We start from the raw sequence: 24658 nt of genomic DNA on the forward strand, positions 1-24658 counted from the left end.
TTAATTATCTAGAGTGACCACACTTGTAAAACTATTTATTTACACGTTTTCAATAAGACCTCTTGCAAATATTTTATTATATGATTTCTGACTTAACAAAGCCAAATTTTTTAATCATTAAAGGGTAGAAGGCGACATTAGAACCATTTTTCAATTTATTTTCCTCCCAATAAAAAAACCCACCAAAAAACATTTTTATGCAAGACTTTGCTTTCTATATGCTTCTAGTTAACTCTCTATGTATGACTTAATTTGTTTATATTTGTGTTTATATTTTTAAAAGGGTGTGTTGGAGGTTAGAGTGATAAATATTTAATATAGAATGCACTTGCATTCAGAAGATTCACGACGAAATATTTTAGTGTCTTACCAAAACAAAGTTGCAGAACTAAGGGAATTAGGGAGACAGTTGAGTCTTTCAGACAAAGAAATTGACGATGTCATTGAAAACTCCTTTGCGTTTCTGGAAGACGAAATTCAGAAAGAAAGGTCTCAAATTATTAAGAATTATGGGGACACAAGAAAACAGTTCACTGTAATGCGATCAGCTTTAAAAGTGATTTTATATACGTTTTTACTTGTGTTCATTATTCATATGGTTTTGACATATCACAAGCCAACTTATAATATTGTCGTGAGAAATGTACAGGAATTTATACATCCTTGTATGAAACTCCTTCGATGGATCGCTCTACCTGTTGTTAAACTTTTTCCTTCCGTTACAGGTAGTAAATTTATTAATTATATTCTAATTTTATAGTAATTACATGTGTTTGTGTACATGTATATGAAACTATAAATGGTAAATATGTTGTTTAGTGAGACCAATATGAGCGTGGCCTTCATAACAATGGCGCGCCATAATACTTCTAGTTTTGTCTCAAATACTTGAACACGATGCATTATGAGTGATCAAGCACATACAGTTACCGGCAGCTAATGGGCAGACGTTGCTTTTGTATGAGTGAATTACCTGCTTCTGGCTAGACTGAGTTCGCGGCCCAGTTTGTGGCCAGGCGACAATGGTACGGAATGGCAGCATACGCGCGGACGTAAAAACATTTGGTCCTTTACACTCCATAGCCGCAATTTAACTTGCCATAGCTGATGTTTGTACAACAGCCGATAGCGTAGTCAGACCTGCGCGTGTATCTCTTCCCCCCTTGTTTGGCTAACTGTATCCCACGGCACATCTGTTGTCTACAGAAGTTGAAACAGACTTCGTGGTGTCGTGCCCGACATTTTTTTTTTGCCTGCAGAGATTTCGTGTTAACTGAAATTTACAGACGTGCTATTCAAGACTGGGGCAGTAAAATTAACATCACGCTAAATGAATCCGCACAATCTGAAGACGTGCTAAGTGAGGGATAGGTGTATTGGTGTTTAAGAGGAGATGACATAATTCGAGAAATTGTATAGCATAGTTGTAAAAACTACAGGACTATTCTGTATCCAGATTCATTAACACTACTGATGACATCATGTCATTACCGCCCCATCATTATTATGGATCAAGCACTGGAATATGGGGATTTTGGGCGGGGAACAATGAACACATTATTTTCAACTTATTTCATTTTTTTATGTTAAGATTTTTGGTATGGTAAACTAGACTATTATCTCCACCACTCTATTTCATTTTGAGATACCAATATTTAATTTTAAATAAATTATGTGTATAGACATTAAAACTTATTGTGGTATTGTGAAATATAATAGCATGCACTAAATTTTATAAAACTTTATACTGCTGAAAAATAATAGTTGCAGAAAAAGTATCACATAAACAACTACCTACCTATACCGGGTGGGACTGTAGTCTTCTTCATGATATTGAGAAAAAATTATCTCTAAAAGTCAAATTTTTCACAAATGAAATACCGGTATCGCAAAGTAAAGTTGGGTGGGAAGGACTGTAGTCTACTTTACGATAGCAATAAATGTTTAGTTTTTATTGTGGTACTTGTAATTTTTTTTTAAATTTAAATACCAATATTGCGATATATACTAGACCGGGAGGGACTGTTGTCTACAAATCATTATCCAAAAACTATTATTTTGTAAAATATGATACGTGAAAAATTCTGTGTTTACTATTCTGTACACTAAAGTCCATATTCTCCGCTTGGCCTATATGTACGTATGTGTAGTAATGTCATAACTGACTCAAACACACAATATTATGAAGGCTATATCAAAAGTAATGAGATTTTCTTTCTTATGTCAAGTTACATGCAGTTGCATGTAACAAGTTGGTGCTCCGGGCCTACATTCTGCTAAAGAACATCCTTGTCAAGTCTTGACTCTTCGGGTTTGGATGCACTGTAGGGACTCTTGTACCTTTACAGTCCACATCTTTATTTAACAGACATGCTTATTTCTTCCATACACACAATTCTACATATTCAAATATAGGTATACCTGTTGTCAAACTCACTTTACTCTCATCATCTCTATACTTTCACGTCTCGTATACAAATGTTAACCTAGTTTATTTACAATTTCCACTTGTTCGTTACATAATGTTTCTTGACATTGCATACTTTTTCATTATGAACTCCACTTATATTGTACATAACTCAAGTGATCTTAATTTCCATTTCTATTACAAACTTAAGAATACAATCAAACATCATTATTCTTTACTACACTGATACCTAAATGTGAAAAACTACTGTATTTTAATGCTCTCGTTCGCCTATTCCAATGACGTCATTCATTTCCCCTACTTTTTTGGATACATGTTTAGCTTCTGCACTTGCCAGAATCGTGTTCCATAACTGACCCAACTACAGCTTCTGTTACAAAGGCTGGTGCTCCTGCAGACTGCAGAGCCAATCTTCACTGCACTGCACCATGCTACAGTGAAATTGCTAGTACTCCACTGATGAGCTTAGTACTATTGGGATACAATAGGTGGCACAGTTTAGTTTGGTTTACTCCAACAATTTTTTATTTTTTTTGGTGATTACAAGTATGCCCAAAAAATATTGGACAATAATATAAAGACACAAATTAAATGGGAGTAGTTTAACACATGATACCATAATATGGATGATACCACCAACATGGCGGCACTGACGTCATTACCACCCCTGCATTCTTACGGAATGAGCATGGGAATATGTGGGTTTTAGGCGGAAAACATTCACATGCTTGTTTTGCAAAAAAAAAAAATATTTTTCTTAATGAATTCAACTTCGGGATACCTATCATATAGGTAGTATACTGCAGCCCTATCTATTCGAGTTGGAGCATGATACAGATTTTATTACCCACTTATCATATTATATACTTCAATCCCACCTGGTTTAGTATATTTTATTATACTACCTTATATTATTTATTTATTTATTTATTTATTTTCAAATATGTTTTTAACATCCTGGTTATCATAAAGTATACTTTAGCTGTACCTATGCTAGTATAGAACACAATACCAAAAATATACTATCTGCAATATTGTATTCTGTACTGCATTCCAACCCAGTTTGGTAGGTTTCACAACACCACATTTATATATTTTATTTATTTATTTTATTATTTATTGAACATAGTTACATCTGAACTAATGGTGTAAAACCTTTGTGGAGGGCACCAAACAAACACAATTACATATAACTATACCACACATAAAATAAACAAAACACAAAATACACTACAATCAATATAAAATGATATAATATGACACAATACAAAACAATTAAATAGCCTACAATAGTGAGGTATGTTAGGGGGTGATATATCTAAAACATCTAAGACATCTAATAGTATAAGTCAAGGATACAATAAAAATGCAGTGATAAGAACATAAATATAATAGCAATTGACTTAAACAAATGGCTAATATAAGGATTTAAGATCAAGTTTAATAAATTGGAAATCAACTGTTAAATGGGAGATTTTCAAACCAGTATTTTCAATGAAATATTGACATTAATTTTATCTTTATAACAATTCAGTGCGAAAAGAGCATCAAGGTAGGTTTTGCGATCAGAAAGAGAACTCAATGTTGTATATGTGGAATTTTTTGTATTAATAAGGTCAATAATTTTATTTTGAATACTGTCGAAATTAAATACTATCAGATAACAAAATGTTATTCCAGAAATAGAACCACATTCTAATTTAGATCTAATTAGTGAAAAATAAAGAGATAGAATGGATTCTGAACTATTTGCATTGAAAGTAATGTATTAGATCAAAGCAAGGATTTTCGGGAAGTTGAATACAAATAATATGTTTATGAAAAAATAATGTGGAATCTAAAAGGATGCCAAGATCATTGATGGAAGAGGTAATGGAAATTAAGTTTGAGGGCGTACCGGTGTTAAGGTTCGAATTACTGGTGGAAATAGTGGGCGCCACCACGTGAGTTGGCACGTGGATCCGGCTTGAAACTCTAACTCAGGGCATTACGTGGCCTGTGTGCGGCGAGATATTAGCTCTCCTGATTTTTAATGCAACACCTGTTCCTAACCGAGCCCGCTCTCAGCGTCGGGCACACTTCTAATTAACCGCAGTGGGCTCTTAGGGCGTCCCACACACCGCTGACTGGTTAAGGACCCACGTGGCCCCCCCGAACACAAATACACGTGACTCAATTAAGTTGGTTTTATTTACTCACGTTACACGCCCTTTTACAATCCTTCCTTGATACTGTTATAAAATGTCCGAGGCACGAATCGATTTAGGTGAGGAGGCGAACCACGCACGTGGTCGCCTCAAGTCGTTACTTATTACACGGATGACTAAAAACTCCGGAGAGTATAGGAATTATTAATTAAACAGTCTCTCCGACCGAGAGAGGCCCCGAGGATAGAATGAAAACGATTTGAATAAATTAACTTAACAGAACTACTTCTCGATGAAACAACGGTGATGTCCTCGGGGTGTCTGCAGAGACGTCCGCTCTCGGCCGGCTGAAGAAGGAGACTGGGGTGAGATAAGGGCTTGCGGCAGGAAACATGGCGCCCTTCGCGCTGAACACAATTACCGTTAACATCTTAGCTATTGCGTGCCCCGGGTTATTATTGAAAATAACATGAACTCTTTATAAAAATTAGCACATCACATCCATGACCAGACCGTCTGTAATTATTACTTATGTGGTAGAAACTAGTTTAAATCAAGTTACATGTTAGTTCCGTCATCGCCTGCTAGGGAGCGTCCTTGTCTGTGCTTGCACGTATTTTATTACAAAAACATCACAAATTAATGAAACAAAAGGCACTCACATACATAGCCGTCGTGACACTATTTTGGGGCGAAAAGAAAAGGGTTACAATAATTATTAATACATGTAGGGGTGCGGTGCACTGCAGCTAAGTGCCGTCTTGCCGGGCAACCAACACACGCACACACGCACGCACAAGCGGGAGGTTTGAACAGAGATGGTGGTGTTTGGGCGGTGGCATATCGGGCTCAAAGGGGCCACAGGCCCGGACGACGTCAAGTTGTTATCCAAAGTTATTATCATAGTTTTTTTTAGTATTAAGTGTAACCAAATCTGTTTTGCGCCATTGATTTATAGCATTTACGTCATCTTTGATTAACAAGCAATCATAATAAGTGAAAATGATTCTATAGATTTTAAGATCATCTACAAATAGAAAACCTGTTTAGTGGTTCAGGGCATCCAAAATATTGTTAGTAAAAATATTAAAAAGGAGGGGTGATGAAGGTACCTCCCTGAGGAACACAGGAACAAGCACCATTGCTTTTAAGAGAATGGTTTTTGAAATATGCTACTTTCATCAATTTTACATATATCCAAAATATTTTTGGATTATGCTTGACATTATTATTGATCGTCCGAGTCTAATTTATTTTATAAATTTGAATTAAAATTTGTACTCGTTTATAGTAATAAGAAAATAAAGACTAATAGTACATGCTATTAGTTCTGGATGATTTATGAAATGCTTCTTAGCGCTTCAATTAGTGTTTGGAAAACCAAAGAGGATATTTAGCTGCTTTTTCCATTGCTTTGGTATAAAAATTTAGTTGTTATTACATATAACATTTTTTAATTGATTTGCAAGATCATTAACATCAGTATATTGTTATGAATGTGCAAGTGCAGAGCTGGCTGGCGACTGCCGCAATATGATATTGCCGCGCGCGCCTGGAAGATAACAAGGATTGTCGCTTTTCCCCCTCCTTCCCACCTATCCTCGCGCGGCGCCCTGCCTTTGACATGTAACTGACACCGGACAGCTGGGAGTTGCGCGAGCCGCCGACACGTGTTTTCGAGAGATTTCTGCCGTCTGGACGGCTCGGAGTGACGCGACAGGCCCCGGCCGCTCTCGTGAGTTCCAGAAATTGCGGCTGATAGATAAAACGAGGACGGCGGCCTCGAGAGAGTCAGTCGAGTCAGTCAGTTGTGTTCGGAGTGTTCAGTCGGGAGTTCTCCCGCGGCGGAGTTTCCGGGCGATAGAATCGCGGGCGCGGCGGAGTCCCGAGCGAAGTTGCGAGCGAGGAGTCGAGCGGATCCTCGGCGAAGGGAAAGTGTGTCGGCGGCGGCGGAGTGCGGCGACGGAGTCCCGCGGCGGAGACCCACGAGGGGCGCTGCGGCGAGAGTTGCGCCAGAGGTGCTGTCCAGCGAGGTGTGTGGAACGAGTGACTGAGGAATAGACATTTCTTTGTGTAATTAATTATTTGCCAATTTAGAAGATTATTTGTAAGTGACAAGTAGTGGTAATAAATAAAACTGTGTGTGATAAAAATCTTTAATTGGGCTATCCTTTACGCACCCGCGGTAAATCGTAACAATATTTATAAAAACCTGACCAATCATGATTATTGATAGAATTGTAAAGTCCAAGAAAATTTAAGTGTTTGTAATTAAGAAATGTTGTATTAAAGTTACTGAAATAAGAGATACGATTAGTTTTAATATTGATGATTAAAGCTGGATGATATTGATCTTATTTTTGTATAGTTTTGTTAAATTGAGTTAGTTGAAGACTAGTAGTAAAATTAAGTAGAAAATTAGCCCTGTTTTTAATGAGAGACTGCAAAATGTTATCAGTAAGATAATTATACTAATCAACACCAGGGATTTTAAATCGCCAAGTACCGTATCAATAAATAATTGGGACAGGTAATAAGTTTTCCTAATAAGAAATCAAAGTAATCTGAATGAATTTTTAACTATAATAGCTTCAATTACCGGAAAATCATAGTTAATAATGGGTTGAAAGATGGGAGTTTAAATTTATTAATAATAATTCAAACATTACCACCTCTAATTTTCTTTGTGAGTTTAGGATTCTTATTATTTCTGAAAATTGAATTTTGGTTGGTGAAATAATGAGAGTTTATATTATGTTTATTAAGAAAGGTTTCAGTGAGACAAATAATATATTGAAAAATTATGGGATTTTTATAAAATTTATTATATTTGATTCGTAGGCCTGTAACATTTTGATAGGCGATTTAATTTTTATTATTTATACAGCAATTTAAACTTCTAAAATGTGAACACGCGTACGAAAAAGCGCTTTGGTGGACGTTAAATAATTCGCTGGACTGTACAAAACGCCCTTATAGGAATTTTTATAATTTTTTCATTTTTTGTTTATTTATTTTTGCTGATAATTTGAATAAATAATATAACTGTGGTTGTTGGTCTATAAATGGCATTATCAATTCAATAAATGTTATTTAATGGTTTTGATAACTGTAACACGATACCGAAGATATATTACTTTCCATACCATTATAAAATTTCTTCAATAAATATGTGTGCTAAACAAGCATGTGAATCTTTCCCTTCCGAAACATGCAGGTCAACACTGCCTTGTTGACTTTATCAACATCCCTACCATATCGCAATGTAAACTTATAAATAAAATTTATCTAGCTGTTCAACCCTCATCAAACCTTCCACTTGTTATCATTTCAACCAGTGCAAAACTAATCTAAGTATCCTAGGAAGACAAGCCATAGTTACCCTAATAAATTTTATTATTCACCTTACCAAAGAAAACAAATATTTTGTCTAATATTGCAAATGTAACACACACAGCACATATATTTTACCTAAGACAGGAAACAAAATACACTTAAACCACTACTACAGTATAAATAATTAAAACATTTAAATAACATAAAGAAACCACTTACCTTTCTTGTCTTTGTGGTAATAATCGTCTAACGTCTAACTCAATATTACTCTTGTATATATTAAATCTACACCAGAAAATTTTGCCATTCCACCATTTAATTAATCAATATCGCGAAAGAAAAACTGTCACTTCCCTAGTCACTACTACAATCACAACCAATCTCTACACTGCACCATTAAATTAATTCAATATAAAGAAACACAACTTATCATTTCTCTCATAACCACTACACACATTACCACACATTTCTAATAAATTTCTTCTACCCACTAAATACTTATTGTGTACTTTTTTAATCACTAACCTATCATGAATATATTCTATTTGCCTTATTACTTCACTCCTACTCGTACCACAAGGGCTATTTTCGCTCACAATAACTAATCATTATTATTTTTATGTCAATATTCAGTTTTTCACTGTTACCAATATTTCATACTTATAATTCCCTTAATTCCTTCATTTAAGAATTTATTATTGACCAACTTCATTGATGTCATAGCTTTTCTCTACATTTTTTCCGACCAAAATTGTATTTAGATGTAAACATGACTAAATTAAATATGCATTATAGATAGGTAAAATAGAAAGAGTGGTTATTATTACATAATTTAGTGCATAGTTTATGCAATACATTAAATACATCTTGGATGTGGTTTTTATAAATTATTTGTATTTTTTTTCTCCCTTCACAAGTTTTGGCATATTGAAGTAACCGATATAATGTGTAGCTTGTGAACCAGCATTTATTTTTTTAATGTATTTTGTTGGAAGTTCTTTTGATTCAGTCACATATGTGTTTGCTATTTTAATGTAATAGTACTGTCAAAATCTTAACGTATGTATATATACATAGACAAATAAATGTTGACTTCCTGTTTGTTGCTGCACCTGTACATATGTCACGTTATTTTTTAGTTTGCATCATTCGTAACGGCCAGGATTGTGCACAGTGATTGGCAGCTGATCAGCTTGCCGACCAATCTAAAATCAACAAATTCCTTCGGCTCGGCTCTGTCCCTTTGACATGCTTCGTACCTGACATATGTGACAGGCAGCCCAGCCAATCAGGTGCCAAATCACCACCAGCAGAAGTTCCTCACTGCTCAGTGTCCTAGGGCCTCATTGGAACTTTTAAAAGAATGATGTGTAGATTGATGCAAAGTTACATCTATGTCCTTTTTTTTACAGTGCTGTATGATGAACTGTGCCTTGTGGAAAATCCATTCTTCCAAGCAGTTGACATCAACTGCTGGCCTTGTGCAGATGTCCGCAGTGTGCTCGACCTTTCCGAAACAGATACACCATGGGATGTACAGCCTCATTCGGGTTTTCCTTTTATTATGAAGGTAACACCACAATGTCATCTATTCTTCTATTTAGTTTTCATCTCACTTAAATTTTTGTACACAGTAAATTTACAATTTCCAAAAGGTTCTAATTTTGTCTTTGACTGATGCAGAATAACTGTGGTTCATGCGTGACTAATAGTGTTCCTTGTATAATTAGTTCAAGTTTCTTCAATTTTTCAATGCCTACTTTGTTGAGTTTACGATTCCATCCTAAGTTTCCTTAGGTTAGAATTATCCAAAAATATTTGGTTTGTACGAATTAAGTATTTTGAAACATCTTCCTGAAGTACCGTGTTTTATCGCATAATCGTCGTACATTTTATACTAAAATCAAGTTTGAAAAGTAGGGGTGCGACGTTAATGCGGAAAAAAAAATTTTTGTTAGGTGAAGTTATTCATAAAAACAAAACCTATTCATGGAAAGTACGTTTATTTAAAAAGTGGAATATATAAAAGCATGCCGGACAATTTAAATTAATGTCATGCAACAAAAACCTTTCTTCAACTTTAAATAGATAAACAAAATGTGAATGCGAGCCTGAACTAACGCATAATTATCGTCGTCGTACACACCACAAAAGAGTGCGGGCCAACAAATGTAGTTAACTCAGCTCTCGACAGAGAGCGTGCGTTGCATGCAATCGGCGAGATATCAGTTTCGATATTCGACTACGTGCATGCGCTCTATACGGAAAGCAACATAACCAAACATGAATGATGCCAACTAGCACTGGCTACATTTTTATAAGCGGTACACCGCGGCAACGCAGACGAACAGATAAATGTTATAATGATTAAAAACATCTTTAAAAGAAAATTTACACATCAGACAACTTTGTATTTCCGTTAATTAAATAAGTAAGTGGTAATGGCAGAATAAATTTATATTTGTACTTTAAAACACATTGTTTTATATGGAAGAGATACCTACACAAAGCGCTCGAAATCTAATAGCAGGACCAAAAACATCATGCAACATTTACGTGAGAGGTTTTGTTTATTAAAATTTTGACGCTCTAAAACATAGGTGCGGCGTTTATGCGCGTGCGACGATTATGCGATAAAACAGGGTAGATTGTGTTGGGCTGTGTGCGTGTGTGGTGTATTGACACTGGAATGCATAGGTCTATATTTAAAAAAGAACACCACTTGTGCCATTTTTATGACTATTATTAGTACTACTTCATTGTGGCCATCTATGTTAAATGACTTAATCAATGACATAATGTGTCAAATACATTAGGTAGCTGAATGCTCATTTGACCCAAAGAGCATAAATCTTTTTTACAGAAAATTACATTGATCATCAGTTTTGATAGAGAACATCAGTATGTATCTTCAAGGTAACACATAAGTGTACTACTTATTTTACTATTTTTTTTGAAGTGTTATACAGTTACTAATTTGAAAGGACATTTCAAATTTAATTTGAATTCTTTCCCCTTTATTTTATGCTGAAGTTTCTAAGACACCTAGGTAGCATATTCATTATACCAAAGGTATTATACTTCCAATAATGTTGTGTTTTAGTTATCATTAAAAATACTTTGGATCATTGATAAATTTTAATTGAACCAATTTATGCTTCGTGATAGCCTCTTAAATTTTAAAGTGATACATTTTTTTAAATACTTAATAGTTTTTATAGCATTAAAAGCTAAACATGCTACATTTATGTTATCTACCTTTGAGCCTGATGTGATGATTCTCATCCAGGGCATCAACCACGGTTTGTGTGTATACATGTAAGCAAGTGTCGTAAACAATGCCTATGAGCTCCGGTAATATTTGTCATCAGTGCATAAGTGTATGATGTACAACTAAAACCCTAACTGAACATTTTTTTATAGCCAACTGTTCTAGTACCACAAAAAGTTGATTTTTTTGTAGGGTGCTTCAGCTGTGGTAGTCTACAAGCAGCTACAAGAACTGTATCAGAACTACCAGCCAATGATTGACAGGGATGCATACCGAATAACCACAACAGAAGCAAGCTGGGCAACCATTGGTGATGTGTTGGATGTGAATTCAACTTTGGCTGAACGTTCTCACACAGTGTGGTAAATATCACTTTGAAATGATGCTCCTGGCCACATGGATTGACTTGTTGGATTAATAATGAAAAACTTGGAAAATTGTAGAGGGTACATGCCTCAACAGCCAACACTTAAGAGTTTCAACACATTTATTTTACTATTATTTTCAGGTAATCAACAAATAATTCTCTACACAATGCTGATGCTGCACTCGTTAGAAATTCTGCGACCACATGGTCCTATGTGGACAGAGCCACGACAGCAATACATTTGATGATCGCAAAACATACAGTGATACAATTTATTAACATTGACTGGCCTTTCATAATAATGAATTTGTTCAGCTGCGTCATAACTAACAGGCCAAGATTTTCTTATGCTTGGATCCACTTGAATGTAGAATAGGTTTGGAAAAAAATTAGGTTTAAAAAAGAAACCAAACAACCTGTTTTTTTTTTTGTTCAAGCCAGGTTTTTTTAGGTTTAAACCATTTTTTTACGTCAGTTATTTGGGTTTTAACATGTTCAAATTAAAGCTATTCAGCATACCACTTTAGGCCACTCATGTTGAACCAGAAAAGTTATAACATAAAAAAAAAAAAATCCAGCAAATCTGCACATCTGATTGGGACTTAACCACAGAAAGGGTATTTCCCCACAGGAAGAGGATTCTCCATAGAATGGGTGTTTCCCACAGAATGGGGATTTACAGTACAGTTTGGTATTTCTCACAGAATAGGAAATAACTATTTAATATTTTTAAATTTAAAGGAATATTTAGTTGGGTATATTTTCAACCTTTTCAGATAATTTAAATGATAATATCTTGATTAGTATATAATTTTTTGTTCCTGTTAAGCACAAGAAACATTAGTGAGCAAACTTTTGTGGTTTTAAAGTGGAATTAGACCTTTCATTAAAAAAGTTAAGATGTTCTATTTAACAAAAAACAGTACAAAAAGAATTTGGTTCAAACTGTGGTTTAAACTAGAGTTGTGCCAATATTTATTTATTTATTTATTTATTTATTTGAATTTTGTTACATGCGCACCAACAGTCCAGGGACTTTAGTGGTGGGCACGACATATACAAAATATACACAAATACATAAAGAAACAAAAAACAAAGGACAAGACATCCATACACACAGACAACACAAGGACAAATACAAATATAATACTTAAAATAATAATTAGTACAAAGTAGTAAGCAGCAAGACATAAAATTTAATAGAGTACAATAATGTAGACGTGAAAGAGAAAAAATACCGACTCTAATTAGCATGAGGATATAAATTACATTAAATACTTTAAAACATAGCTCTGTACACAATTAATTTGACTTGGTGTTGTGCTTATTATAGTTTTTAACGAGTCTATAAATAAGATCATTCTTGTTATAAATTGTACATAAACTAGAAAAGAGGCCAGAATTGAATTGGGGGATTCTCAATCCGGTGTTCTCAAGAATATAGCTACATTTAATTTTATAGTTATAAATGTTATGTACAAAAAGATAGTCCAAATAGGCTCTACGGTCTGCTAGAGGAATAAGATTGGGATGCGGAAAACCTCTATGAATTATTAGTTGAGACAATTTGTTTTGTAAATTTTCTAGTTTCTCATTATCAGTCGACCCAATGTCATTCCAGATAGTTGAACAGTATTCTAATTTAGATCGAATTAATGCCAAGTAAAGAGAAATAATTGAATCGGAATTGGTAGCATAATGAGTGATATATTTTATAATAGCAAATGTTCTTTTTGAAATGGAGTTTAAGTAGTCTATTTGTTTATGAAAAAATAATTTTGAATCTAGAAAGACACCAAGGTCTTTTATAATGAAAGTTTTTGAAATTGGGTTACTATTCAGAATGTAATTATAAACTATAGGGTTATATTTCCTAGTAAAGGATATTACCTTAGTTTTATTATCGTTAAGATTGACCAAGTTTAGAAGACACCAATTATTGATTTCATTAATATCCCTTTGTAGAAGAGCGCAATCATTGACTGTAGATATTATTTTAGAGATTTTCAGATCGTCAGCAAAGAGTACACCAGTTGAGTAATTAAGGACCATGGTAATGTCATTTATAAATATATTGAAGAGGAGAGGAGAGAGTGGCACCTTGTGGTACTCCAGAACTAGCATGGTGTAAAGAGGATTTATGGTTATTGACAGATACAAAAAAGTATCTATTATTGAGATAGCTAGAAAACCAGTTCAAGTAGTTAGTACAAAAACCAAAGTCTGATAGTTTTTTTAAAAGTAGCGAATGGTTTACTGTATTGAATACTTTGGCTAGATCAAAATAACAGGCATCTGCCTGACCTCTGTTAGTTACTACATTATGGATTGGGTTAAGAAAAGTAATTAGGTTAGTAGTGGTGGACATTCCAGATCTGAAACCGTGCTGACTGGCTGATAATTTATTTTGAAGTTGAAAATTTAAAACTTTGTGTATAATTTTTTCAAATATTTTTGCGAAGCCATTAAGTAAAGATATTGGTCTGTAGTTTGACACAATCAATTTAGAACCATGTTTGTGTATCGGAATGACATTTGCTATTTTCCATTTGTCAGGGAAAACTTGAGAATGCAAACTGGTGTTAAAGATATGATAAAGAAGAGGAACTAATAAGTATGAACAGCCTTTTAAGATAAAATCACGGATGCCATCTGGGCCGGTGGATTTGGATGACTTGAGAGCCTTGATGCCCCATAGAATAAGCGATTCGGAAATGTAGCACATAGGAATAGAATCCGAGTACATGTTTGAAGACGTCACATTATTGGTTGAAGTCTTGTAGACACTGGAAAAATATTGTGCAAAAACATTAGATAAAACATTTGGATCATCACAAATATCATCATTGATTTTTAAAGAATATTGTTCATAGTAACCATCTTTCATTAGTTTAACATACTTCCAGAATTTCTTTGGATTGTTCTTGATGTTGTTATTAGTAGAGCGGATCCAATTAATTTTATCACGTTTTATATAAGATTTTGCTGTTTTGCGAAAATGTGAAAACTGTAAATAATAATAAGGATTGTTGGATCGTTTATAAAGTTTGTGAAAATGTTTTTTTGATTTTAATGCTTGAATTAAGTCATTAGAAAACCATAACGGATATTTGGGTAATTTTTTAGAAATTAGTGGTATAAGTGTGTTCATATTGTCAGTTATACAATTTGTTAAAACATCCACCTGATGATTAACATTGGTTGATTCATAGAAATGTGACCAGTCATAATTTTTTATGGAATTATAAAGACCTAAAAAATTACCGTCCTTGTAATTTCTGTAGGGAGGATTAACACTTCTTGAGCTAGAATAAATTTCAATGTTAATTTTTAGAGCTGGATGATACAAATCTTCTTTGGTAAGTATTTCAGAGGCTTGTGTTACTGTACACTGAGGTAGATTTGTTAAGCATAAATCGAGAAGATTTTTGCAAGGTTGGGTGTGGTTATATTGGGTCAGACCCAATGTAGACACAAAGTTGAGAAGGTAATTGGCTTTGGATTTGACATGTGAATGAGTAATGTTTGAAGAGTGCCGAGTGAGCCAATCAATACCTGGAACATTAAAATCACCAAGAATTAAATATCTTCTTGAGTGGTAGATAGTTTTTCTTCCAAGTGTTCAAGGTACTCGAGATATTTGTTCGGCGAGATGTCCGGGGCTAGGTAGATAGTTCCGATGATAAAAGTTGTTGCAGGAGATGTTTTTACCTTGATCCAGGTAGCTTCAATACCGAGAAAGTCGTACATGTAAACAGGTAGCACTGATAAAAATTTGGTTTTGTTAAAGGCTGAAAGTACACCACCCCCTCTATTTTTCAGTGTAAGTTGAGGATTTCTATCATTTCTAAAAACTATATACTGGTCTGTGAAATAGTGAGAATTTATGTTGTTATCGTTGAGCCAGGTTTCTGTTAAACAAATTATGTCGTAATGTGAGTTTAAAAGGTTTTCCAGAAATTCGTTAGACTTAGTTCTTAATCCTCTCACATTTTGATATGCAATATCATAATTTCTAAGGAACTGTTTCACTGTGGGAAGTAGGATGCTCCTCCAGCATCAAATTAGATGTGGAAGTTGACGCCATTGGATTAGGAGGCATGATGGTCACTGCTGTATTGTCTTGATTGGTAAGATTAGTGTAGACTTGATCGGGATGTAGTTTACCGTAAAACGGGCTAATTAAACAGCCACTTGGCCAAAACACAATATTATTGATTCTACTGAAGTCATTTTCAAGTACTGATATATGAAATGAAGCATAAGTATTATACTTCGTTCGGAGTGTAGTAACTTTGACCTGAGATAAATTGAGTTCATTTGTGATGTAATCCATAATTTCTTGTTCTTGAACTGAGGCTTCAAAACGGGTAACAAACAGGGATTTAGTCTTTTTGTAGGTCGGTTTGGAGACAGTTTTAAGAGTGGATGTATTACGGATTCCTACTTGGGGTGGAGATTTCTTACGTTCTTGATCATGGGTACCAACTGGGTTTTCATTATGTCTTGACTTATGCGGTTTTTGTACCAACGTGAAACCTTCAGAGTCGACTCGCTGGTTATTGTTATCCTGACCGTGCGCGTTTCTTGCTGACCAGAAAGTAGGTCACTGCGTGTGGAGCTGTTGCTGGGTATACTCACTGCACCATTAACATCGATCACCTTATTATTGGGCGCTCTTTTAGTCACTTGGCTGTAAGAAAAGTCTTAATTTTGCTTTATGTATAAGCTTTTTTTGATCTCATTTAACTCTTGTTTGATTAAAGAGTATTCTTCTCTTGAGTCCATCAACAAGGATTTAAGCACCACATTTTCACTCTTAAGCTCATCAAACTTAACACAGAGAGATTTTACCATATTAAATAGATCATCCATGTTGGTGTCTTGAAGTTTCAGAGTAAATGAAGGTGAATTTGAATTTTTATTCAGGCTGTCGACCGTATTATTTGACGATTTTTTCGTAGGCGACCTGAACATGGCTAAATTAGTATTAATTATTAATACAGTTCACAAATACACCATCTTGTAAGGGTATGGAAAACCCCTTAAAGTCTTGCTGATCTAGTAAGACAAATCAATATTGGTAGTTATCACACTTTGAACATCAATAATTACAAGAACCGACTGCGCGCACAAGACACGTCTGTCCGGCTTGAACTCCCGGCCGACACTGATATGGATCGGTAGAAGTAGATTTTGCCAATATTTAACTGAATCTGTGTTTCTGCAGATTCACAATATGCTTGTTAATTTTCAGCCTATATTACTGAAAAATAAAAGTATCTCCCATAATAAAAAAAATCCCTTTTCACTTTTTTTAGTACTACATACTTGAACTCACATTATTTCTTAGTTATGTGCCAACCATACAAACCTAACTGAAACATCATAGGTTTTAGTAAGTTCTTGAATTTACAGTAGAACCCTGTTACTTTTTCAAGGGGCATAAAGGAAAAATATCTTAAACAGGAAATATCTATTTAGGACTTGTCAGTGTTTGACTTTTTACCAATTGACTCATTTAACTTTATAAATATATTAAAATTTTAAACCACTGATGGATACACTCAATGCACAAATTTACTTAACCAAGCCAACAAATTTTCAACATCATCATGCTTCTAGCTTCTGTTTTATTTGTCTTTAAAGAGACACTGCCACATTCTGTAAACGATTCACAATTCATGATGACGAAATAAATAAAACTCTTTTATCAGCAATAGAAAACTCTTAGTTTTTTATCTTGTCAGTGTGGAATAGTTCGCAAACCTAAATATTGTAGGACTACGTACATACGTCTGAAAACCCACTAGAATGACTAGGAATTGAAGGATTTGTAATTTTTTTTCTTCAAGTCAAGGGTGCCAACATACAGGTAACTGCGAACCTTCGATATATTGAATACACAGCGTTAGCCAGCACTAACATGTAGCCCTAGTGTTCTGGCAAACTTACATTTTGTTTTTCCATACAATCCCATCTGGACAATCTACATCCATGGTACAGCAGTGATTGTAAACAAAAACATTCATAAAGTAGGAAGTAAACTTTCAACATTTTAAACTTCACAAATGGGATAACTTTCGGAATAGTTATGCTTTTTAAACTAATTTTTCATTTATTGAAATTTATAAAGCAAACATTGTAAGCAGGAAATGCACTATTTGTGAAACGTTATATGTAGGAAATAAATACATTGTTCTTATGGGGAAAATGTTGTGACTTTATAAAAAAATATGATGTTATAAGCAGGAAAACATTATAAGCAGACACATCATAACAGGGTTCTACTGTAATAAATTGTAAATAAATATATCATTGTAAATGTTAGTGAGAAACAAAAACTTAACTTAATAATTTTCACAGGCTTTCACGGCCATTGTTTGAAGTAGCTTGGCTTCTGGGATGTAGCCGTGTCCTTGTCAAATAATAATTAATTCACTGACATTTCGCTCAACATTGCAGTTGCCATCATCAGGGAGCAGTTACCTACTGAGGTTCTTACCAGTTGTCCTGCCTTTATACATATACCTTTGCCTGAGGGGAAGGTGCTTCCTGATTGGCTGCTGCTGTGGGCCAATCAGAGCCTTCTTCTGGTTGTCTGGGCTGTTTTGCCAACCAGGGGCGATTTGTCTGATGTTGGCTGTGGAGCTATGTTTTGAGGATTTCTAAAGAGTGGGTTCCATATTTTGCTTAATTTGTAGCCATCTTCTCTATTAATGTTAGCTGGGTGTTTTAATATATCTATTGATTCTCGATTGTATCTTTTCTTGTATTGTCGGATGTTGGATATGGTGTGGAATTGGTCGAAATCAATGCTGAGTCTGGTTTCCATGGAGTGTTCTGCTATAGCTGATCGTGGGTTTTCATGTTTGTAGATACTGATATGTTCTTTAACCCTTGTGGTTATTCGTCTGTCAGTTTGTCCTATATATACCTTGCCACAGGAACATGGAATCTTGTACACACCGTCTAGGTTTTCGGCAGGAGTTTTGTCTTTCACCGATGTCAGAGACCCCTCAATCTTGTTTATGGGTTTGAGAACTGTGTGAATTTCATGCTTCCTAAGAATCTTGCCACTTGGTCAGAAATTCCTTTGACATAAGGAATTAAGGCTTTATTAGGAAGATGTTCTTTCTTTTTCTTTTGAGGTGGTTTCATGGCTTTCCTGATTTCTGACTTTGAATAACCATTCGCTTGAAGAGCACTTGAAAGATGTTTCATTTCTTCCCCAATATTTTCTTCTTCACAAATGGCTCGAGCTCTGTTTACCAAAGTTGAGATGACTGTTTTTTTCTGAGATGGAGGGTGGTGTGAACTTGCCTGTAGATACCTGTCTGTGTGGGTTGGCTTTCTGTAAACACGGTGGCCGATGTAATTATCCTTTCCTCTTGTGACCAAGACATCCATAAAAGGTCATTTCCCTTCTACTTCCACCTCCATGGTGAATTCTATGTTCGGATGGATGCTGTTCAGGTGTTTTAGAAAGTGTAGTAGCTTATCTTTTCCATGGCTCCCTATAACAAAGGTGTCATCAACATTCCTGTACCAGCACTTGGGTTTAAGCTGGCTGGTACTTATTTCTTTCTCCTCAAATTCGGCCATAAAAATTTTAGCTAATAGGGGAGAGAGAGGCGAGCCCATAGCAGTGCCTTCCTGTTGCTTGTAGATCTGCCCCTTGAACGAGAAGAAGGTCGAAGAAACACAGTGTTCTGTGAGCTTCACTAAGTCTCTGCTCAGATTGTCTTCTCCCAGGTGTGTGAGGAGAATTTGAAGGGCTTCTGGGACAGGCAATTTATTGAAGAGTGAAACCACATCAAAGCTGACCAGGAGATCTGTTGGTTGAAGAGAAAGTTGTTTAAGAATAGAAATGAAATGTCCGGAATTTCCGACATGAGAAGCTGGAGTGGGTAATAAAGGTTTGATTAATCCATTAAAGTATCTGGCTAGTGCATGAGTAGGAGAGCCAATTGTACACACTATTGGGCGAAGAGGAATGTCCTCCTTATGTATCTTCAAAGCCCATAGAGTGTCGGAGTTCTGGCATCTTTGACAATTAGATGTTTCTTACAGTTTTCTTCTAAGTTTGATTCGGTAACCAGATTCTTTGTGGTTGATTCTATTTGTTTTAGAGGATTTTTCTTGACTGCTGCATATGTAGGTTCGACAAGAAGTTTATGGATCTTGGCTTCATAATCTGAAGTATTCATGACCACAGTCACATTTCCTTTGTCTGCCCTAAGAATCACGACATCTTTATCACTGCAAAGGTCTTTCAGTGCTTTTCTTTCTTCCCTGTTGATGATTTGCGTGGGAGGCTTGGCATTGTGAAGTACTCTTGTTTTTTCCGAGCGAATCTCATCAGCTTTGGCTGGAGGCAGGCGACTAATGGCATCTTCTACTCCACAGACAATATCTTCTGTGGGAATTGCCTTAGGTACGACTGCGAAGTTCATGCCTTTGGCTAAAAGAGAAACAAGCTTCATCTAGATGTTTGCTTGAGAGATTGACAACAACTCTGTTTTGGTCCAAAGCAGGTAAAATCTTGTTCTTATGGAGCTCTGAGAACGTTTTACACTGTCGTTCTGTGGAATGGCACAAAGTTGTATAGGCTTGCTGAGCTGTTATTCTGTCCAGAGTATTCCAAGTTGCAGGTGTTAATTGACTGGCAAGTTTCGGGTGCAGATCGAAAAGTTCCTATGCAAAGTGACCACATGAAACACATTTCTGTTCAAATGTTTGGAACCGTGAATACTTGTCGCTGGACGCATTAATTTGTTATTAGAATTGCTGTTCTTGGATTGTAAACATGCTCAAAGTCTCGCAATCTCGCACATTTTAAATTCTATTTTAAACTTTGTACGTTGTGAATCAATATATTTTATAGCACCTATTATTAAATTATCTTATTTTATATAATTTCACATTAAATAATTCAATTTTTCAGCCTCCATTTGAAAATTAATGTTTCATTAAGCAACTTACGGGTCGGCAAGAAACAAATGAAAACAAGCTAATAGTACGAGTTAAACAATAAAGTTATTTTCTGTTATAAATTGAAAACGGAGAATGTTTGTTTTGTGATTAGATTAAACACAATTATTCTGTTGAGTGTGCTGTGAATCAGTTACCTCTTGGCACAATTTACTGTTTTACCTTATTTTTTTATTTTTTTAATGATATGGGTCTAGCTAATTTAAATTACTTTTCCTCACTGAGCTCTCCAACTTAAACTTTGCCAGACTGGTTTCCGTTTGTGTTCCCAGCGTTTCGGACGCATGATAAAGCAGTCTCATGTTAGGTCAGCACGGCTCATCGATTTTCCCTTGCTTCTGAGCATGACTTAAGAGTAATTTCTCTCGCCCACCGTGCCCCGGCCGAGACTCGTTCTCAGAGTTACTGCACTTGTCAGCCTTGTCTGATGACATGAGCATTCGAAGATGTTAGCTGAAGTCAGCGACTTTCAGTCAGGCGTGATGATCTTGTTCACCATCAGGAGGACACACCAGAGAGGCCAGTTTCGCCAAGTTCCCACAACCCCAGCTTTCTCTCCAAACCCCTTACCCCCTATTTTTTTTCGCTATGCTGCCTAGAACCAGGTGCACGGAGCACTGACCTAGGGTCCAACCTTACCTCCTATTCCCCTCCCGTGGGCTCAAGCCACACCACATGTCAGCTCTCAGGCGACCACTTGGACGCCATCTCTCGGATGCCTGATGCACTAAGTGCAGTTAACTTCTGTACCATCTGCCAGAACGCAGTACCTTCCTTACCTTTCAGCCTAGGCAGTATGCCTCACCAGAACGCCTCGGCGCGCTATCTGCCGACGCCGTCGTCTACTAAACATGGGTGGGACTTTTTTAAAATTTTATTTATGTCCACTTCCCTCCCTGGCCTACGGGCCAATTGGATGAGTATTTCTCCTCCCAACAACCTCTGTTAGAGCCAAGCCCTGTGTTTTTAGCTCTGATGGTCCTTCTGGTCCCTTTAATTATGCGGACAACCCCTCGTCCGGAGAGAGTCTATGACTGACTGTCGTCCGAACTTCTGGGTTCTCGCGACTTGTCTCTGTCGGTCTGGGGCCGAATTATCGAACAGTCTGAGTGATGCTAGGATATAGTTGCCCAAATTTCAGGATGGTTTCCCTCTGTATGAGGAGTGCTATCGGAAATCCTGTAGTGTTGTAGAAACTTTAGTTCGGGTTGCTAGACATGTGTTTTTTCCGCAACCACGGTTGCACCAGCTTGACATGCTTTTCGTCGGGCCTTCCCCACTATGGTATGTGAAACTCCAGCACCGTCATTTTTTTTCTTCTTCTTTACTATTTCCAGATTTCCCTTTGCTCATTTAACTTCTTCCATGAACCTCACTGATTCTGCCTTCATTGTGTAACCTTTGTGTTCGCATTGTGCTGTCCCACTTTACTGCGGTCAAGTCTTTCCTTTCTTCAGTCAAGTTGAGATTCAGCCCTCGGCTACCGACTACCTCTTCTTAGCCATCTAAATTACCCTGTTGCCGCGTGGGTGCCATCATTTAAGCGAGATGGCACCAAACTATGTCCCCAGAGCACCAGCAGCCAGATAAGACTACTATAAAAATGCAATTTTTATCCATAGTGCGTATGTTATTCAGTCAGCAGTTCTGGACTTTCACCACATCAACACGCAGTCAAAAATGAGCTCTGTGCAACGGGTACCTATATTGTTATTTATTGTCTGAAAGCAAAAATGTACACCTGTTCTATAGTATAATACTAGCCTAATTTATATATATACTAGACGCAACATAACTCCGAGCCTGGGTGACGGTTAGAAAATCGTTGTGTGTATGTGAGTCCCGACACTGGAGAAGGCAGACGTGGCGCGGCAGTGAGAGATAATGCGTAACTTGATAACAGGGGCTACACGCTACTGCACAGAGTGAAAACTTAGTCCTTCGGTGAAATCCGACGAATACGTTGGTACTTACTAAACGTTTTCGTTTACAGTTTGGATCTGAGGTTTGTGTGCATGTAGTGTATCACTTTTGTTCAGAGCCAGTGTTACATATGTAGTGCAGTACTTCAGTAAAGTACAACTTTAAACATAAAATGCCTCCAGTGTTGTCAAAAGTTAAGAGTAAAAAACGGCACTCGCAGGCGCGGGAAATCGTCTATAACGTTCTGCAGTTTATGGAAAATGAAGCGCGATTGCAGGAACCCTCCATTTCACTAGAGAAAGCACAGCTGAGAACAGCAAATGCGACGGGTGTGTCTCGCACGACTGTACAAACAATATGAAAAATGGCTCACCGAACAATTAATACAAAATCTTCCACCAAACATTGTTGTTGTGATAGATAATCACAATGTAAAAATAAATAAAACACCCACCTCCAGCTCGACAAAATTGGAAATGCAGCAGTGGTTAAGTAAGGAGAATATTTCCTTTACTAGCGACATGCTCAAACCTCATAAAGAAGCACAAACCTTCGTAAGTGCAGTACTCGGCAGGCAGACTATTGGTAAATAGTGGCCACACATTACTTCGTCTGCCCTCTTATCATCCGGATTTGAATCCGATAGAAAGCATATAGGCTAAAGTTAAAGGAAAAGTCGCTTCAAGAAATGTTACTTGCAATTTGGCAAATGTAAAAAAAAACTTTGCGAGGAAATATTTAACCAAATGGGTCCAGAAGATTGGATACCGATTTGCAATCACGCCAAGACACTCGAGAACGAATACTGGGATAAGGATGTGCGTTTTGACATTGAAATTGATAAAGTGATTGTTCAGTTAGGTGATGCAAACAGTGACAGCAGTGACGTTTACACATCAGACTCTTCGGATGGAACAGTCAGTGGCGTTGAAGAACTGAGGTAGTGCTTGGAACGTCAGTGGTAAGTGGTCAATGTTTTCTGCTTTTCTCTACCTGCTGTGCAAGGTCGCCGTATCTGCTTATACCCCCTCCTCATCCACCCGACCCCCCACACGTGTTGCAGTCAACACTCCTCATGTGTGACGTAGCTCAAGCTCGGAGTTATATTGCGCCTAGTATACTAATAATCCCAGCCGGGCATTCAAACCTTTGTTATTTATTTTCGTAACTTAATCTCAAATTTAGTTGTGTTTCACACATATTATGAAATCCTAAGTTATTGTTTTCTTTATTATTTAAATTGAAATATGTAAAAGTTATCATATAACTCATTATTTTCTGCCTGTGACTACCAAAACAAAAAAAAAAAAAAAAAAAATGTCTATATATCTAAATTAAATAGCACTTCAAAAACCAGCGAACTTAGTGTTTTTATTTGTTTGTTATACTAACTACGATCCCTGCTGTGTGTGTGTGTTAATAATAAAAAAATATTTGCTCACCCTCGTGTTCGCCTCTGGATTAGTAGTTTAACCGAGTCGTTTCTTGCCTGGCCCGTTTCTAGTTTTTTTTTCTTTTGTTAAAGTACCATTCTAGGGTACCTACGAGAACATGAGGGGGAGGGTACATGAGGATATCAGTTTTAGAGAAGTTAATGCAAATAAATAAGTAATTTATGTACAACAGGAATTATGTCTTTCTGCTGCAAAGTACCTGTGTGTTCCTGCTGCTAGTGTTACATCTGAGAGACTTTTCAGCCCATGTGGAAATTTGCATGGCATTAAAAAACATTCATTAAAAATTTAAGAATGTTTTTATAATAAAATAAAAATCTAGTAATTCTGATATTGGTACTAATTCAGCTAAATTTTTTTCTTTAGTCAGCCAATGTATGGCTATGTAAATTGTGTTGAATTTTTTATTTTTAAATGTAATTAAATATAGGTAGGTATGTATTTTTTTTAGTGTTTTTTTTTGCTCAGAGCTATAAATTGTTTAAAGATTTATGCATATTCTTATACCAAATAATATCATGACTTTTTGTTCTTTTTTGTAGTTAGTGTCCTTTTGCAGCCTCTTTAATTTAAGTTTTTTTGTAGCTGTTAGGTTCTTTATTACTATTCCCAAAGGAAATCACACACTCGTCTACACATACAAAACCACCATCTTGGCCCGTCATACACTACCTTTTTCGTCCGCCCTTGCTGCCAACCGTTATACACTACAATCCCATCCTTCCTTATGAGCTTGAG

The 24658-nt window shown here is 36.1% G+C and overlaps 1 protein-coding gene across 2 annotated transcripts in view; it reads left to right on the forward strand.

Annotated features, from left to right (window-relative positions):
• Positions 1-238: 238 nt before the first annotated feature.
• Positions 239-24658, forward strand: part of LOC134531705 (uncharacterized) — a 35373-nt gene continuing 10953 nt past the window's right edge. For both annotated transcript variants that reach the window (XR_010075068.1, XM_063367518.1), the window contains exons 1-3: positions 239-725; positions 9324-9481; positions 11375-11544. Coding sequence is in view for 1 of the 2 variants with exons in the window: in XM_063367518.1 (XP_063223588.1) it covers positions 323-725; positions 9324-9481; positions 11375-11544 (731 nt within the window). In the remaining variant the exon portion in view is untranslated. The remainder of the gene's footprint in view (positions 726-9323; positions 9482-11374; positions 11545-24658) is intronic.

The sequence above is a fragment of the Bacillus rossius genome, chromosome 5 (genome assembly GCF_032445375.1).
Source record: "Bacillus rossius redtenbacheri isolate Brsri chromosome 5, Brsri_v3, whole genome shotgun sequence".
Taxonomy (NCBI): domain Eukaryota; kingdom Metazoa; phylum Arthropoda; class Insecta; order Phasmatodea; family Bacillidae; genus Bacillus; species Bacillus rossius.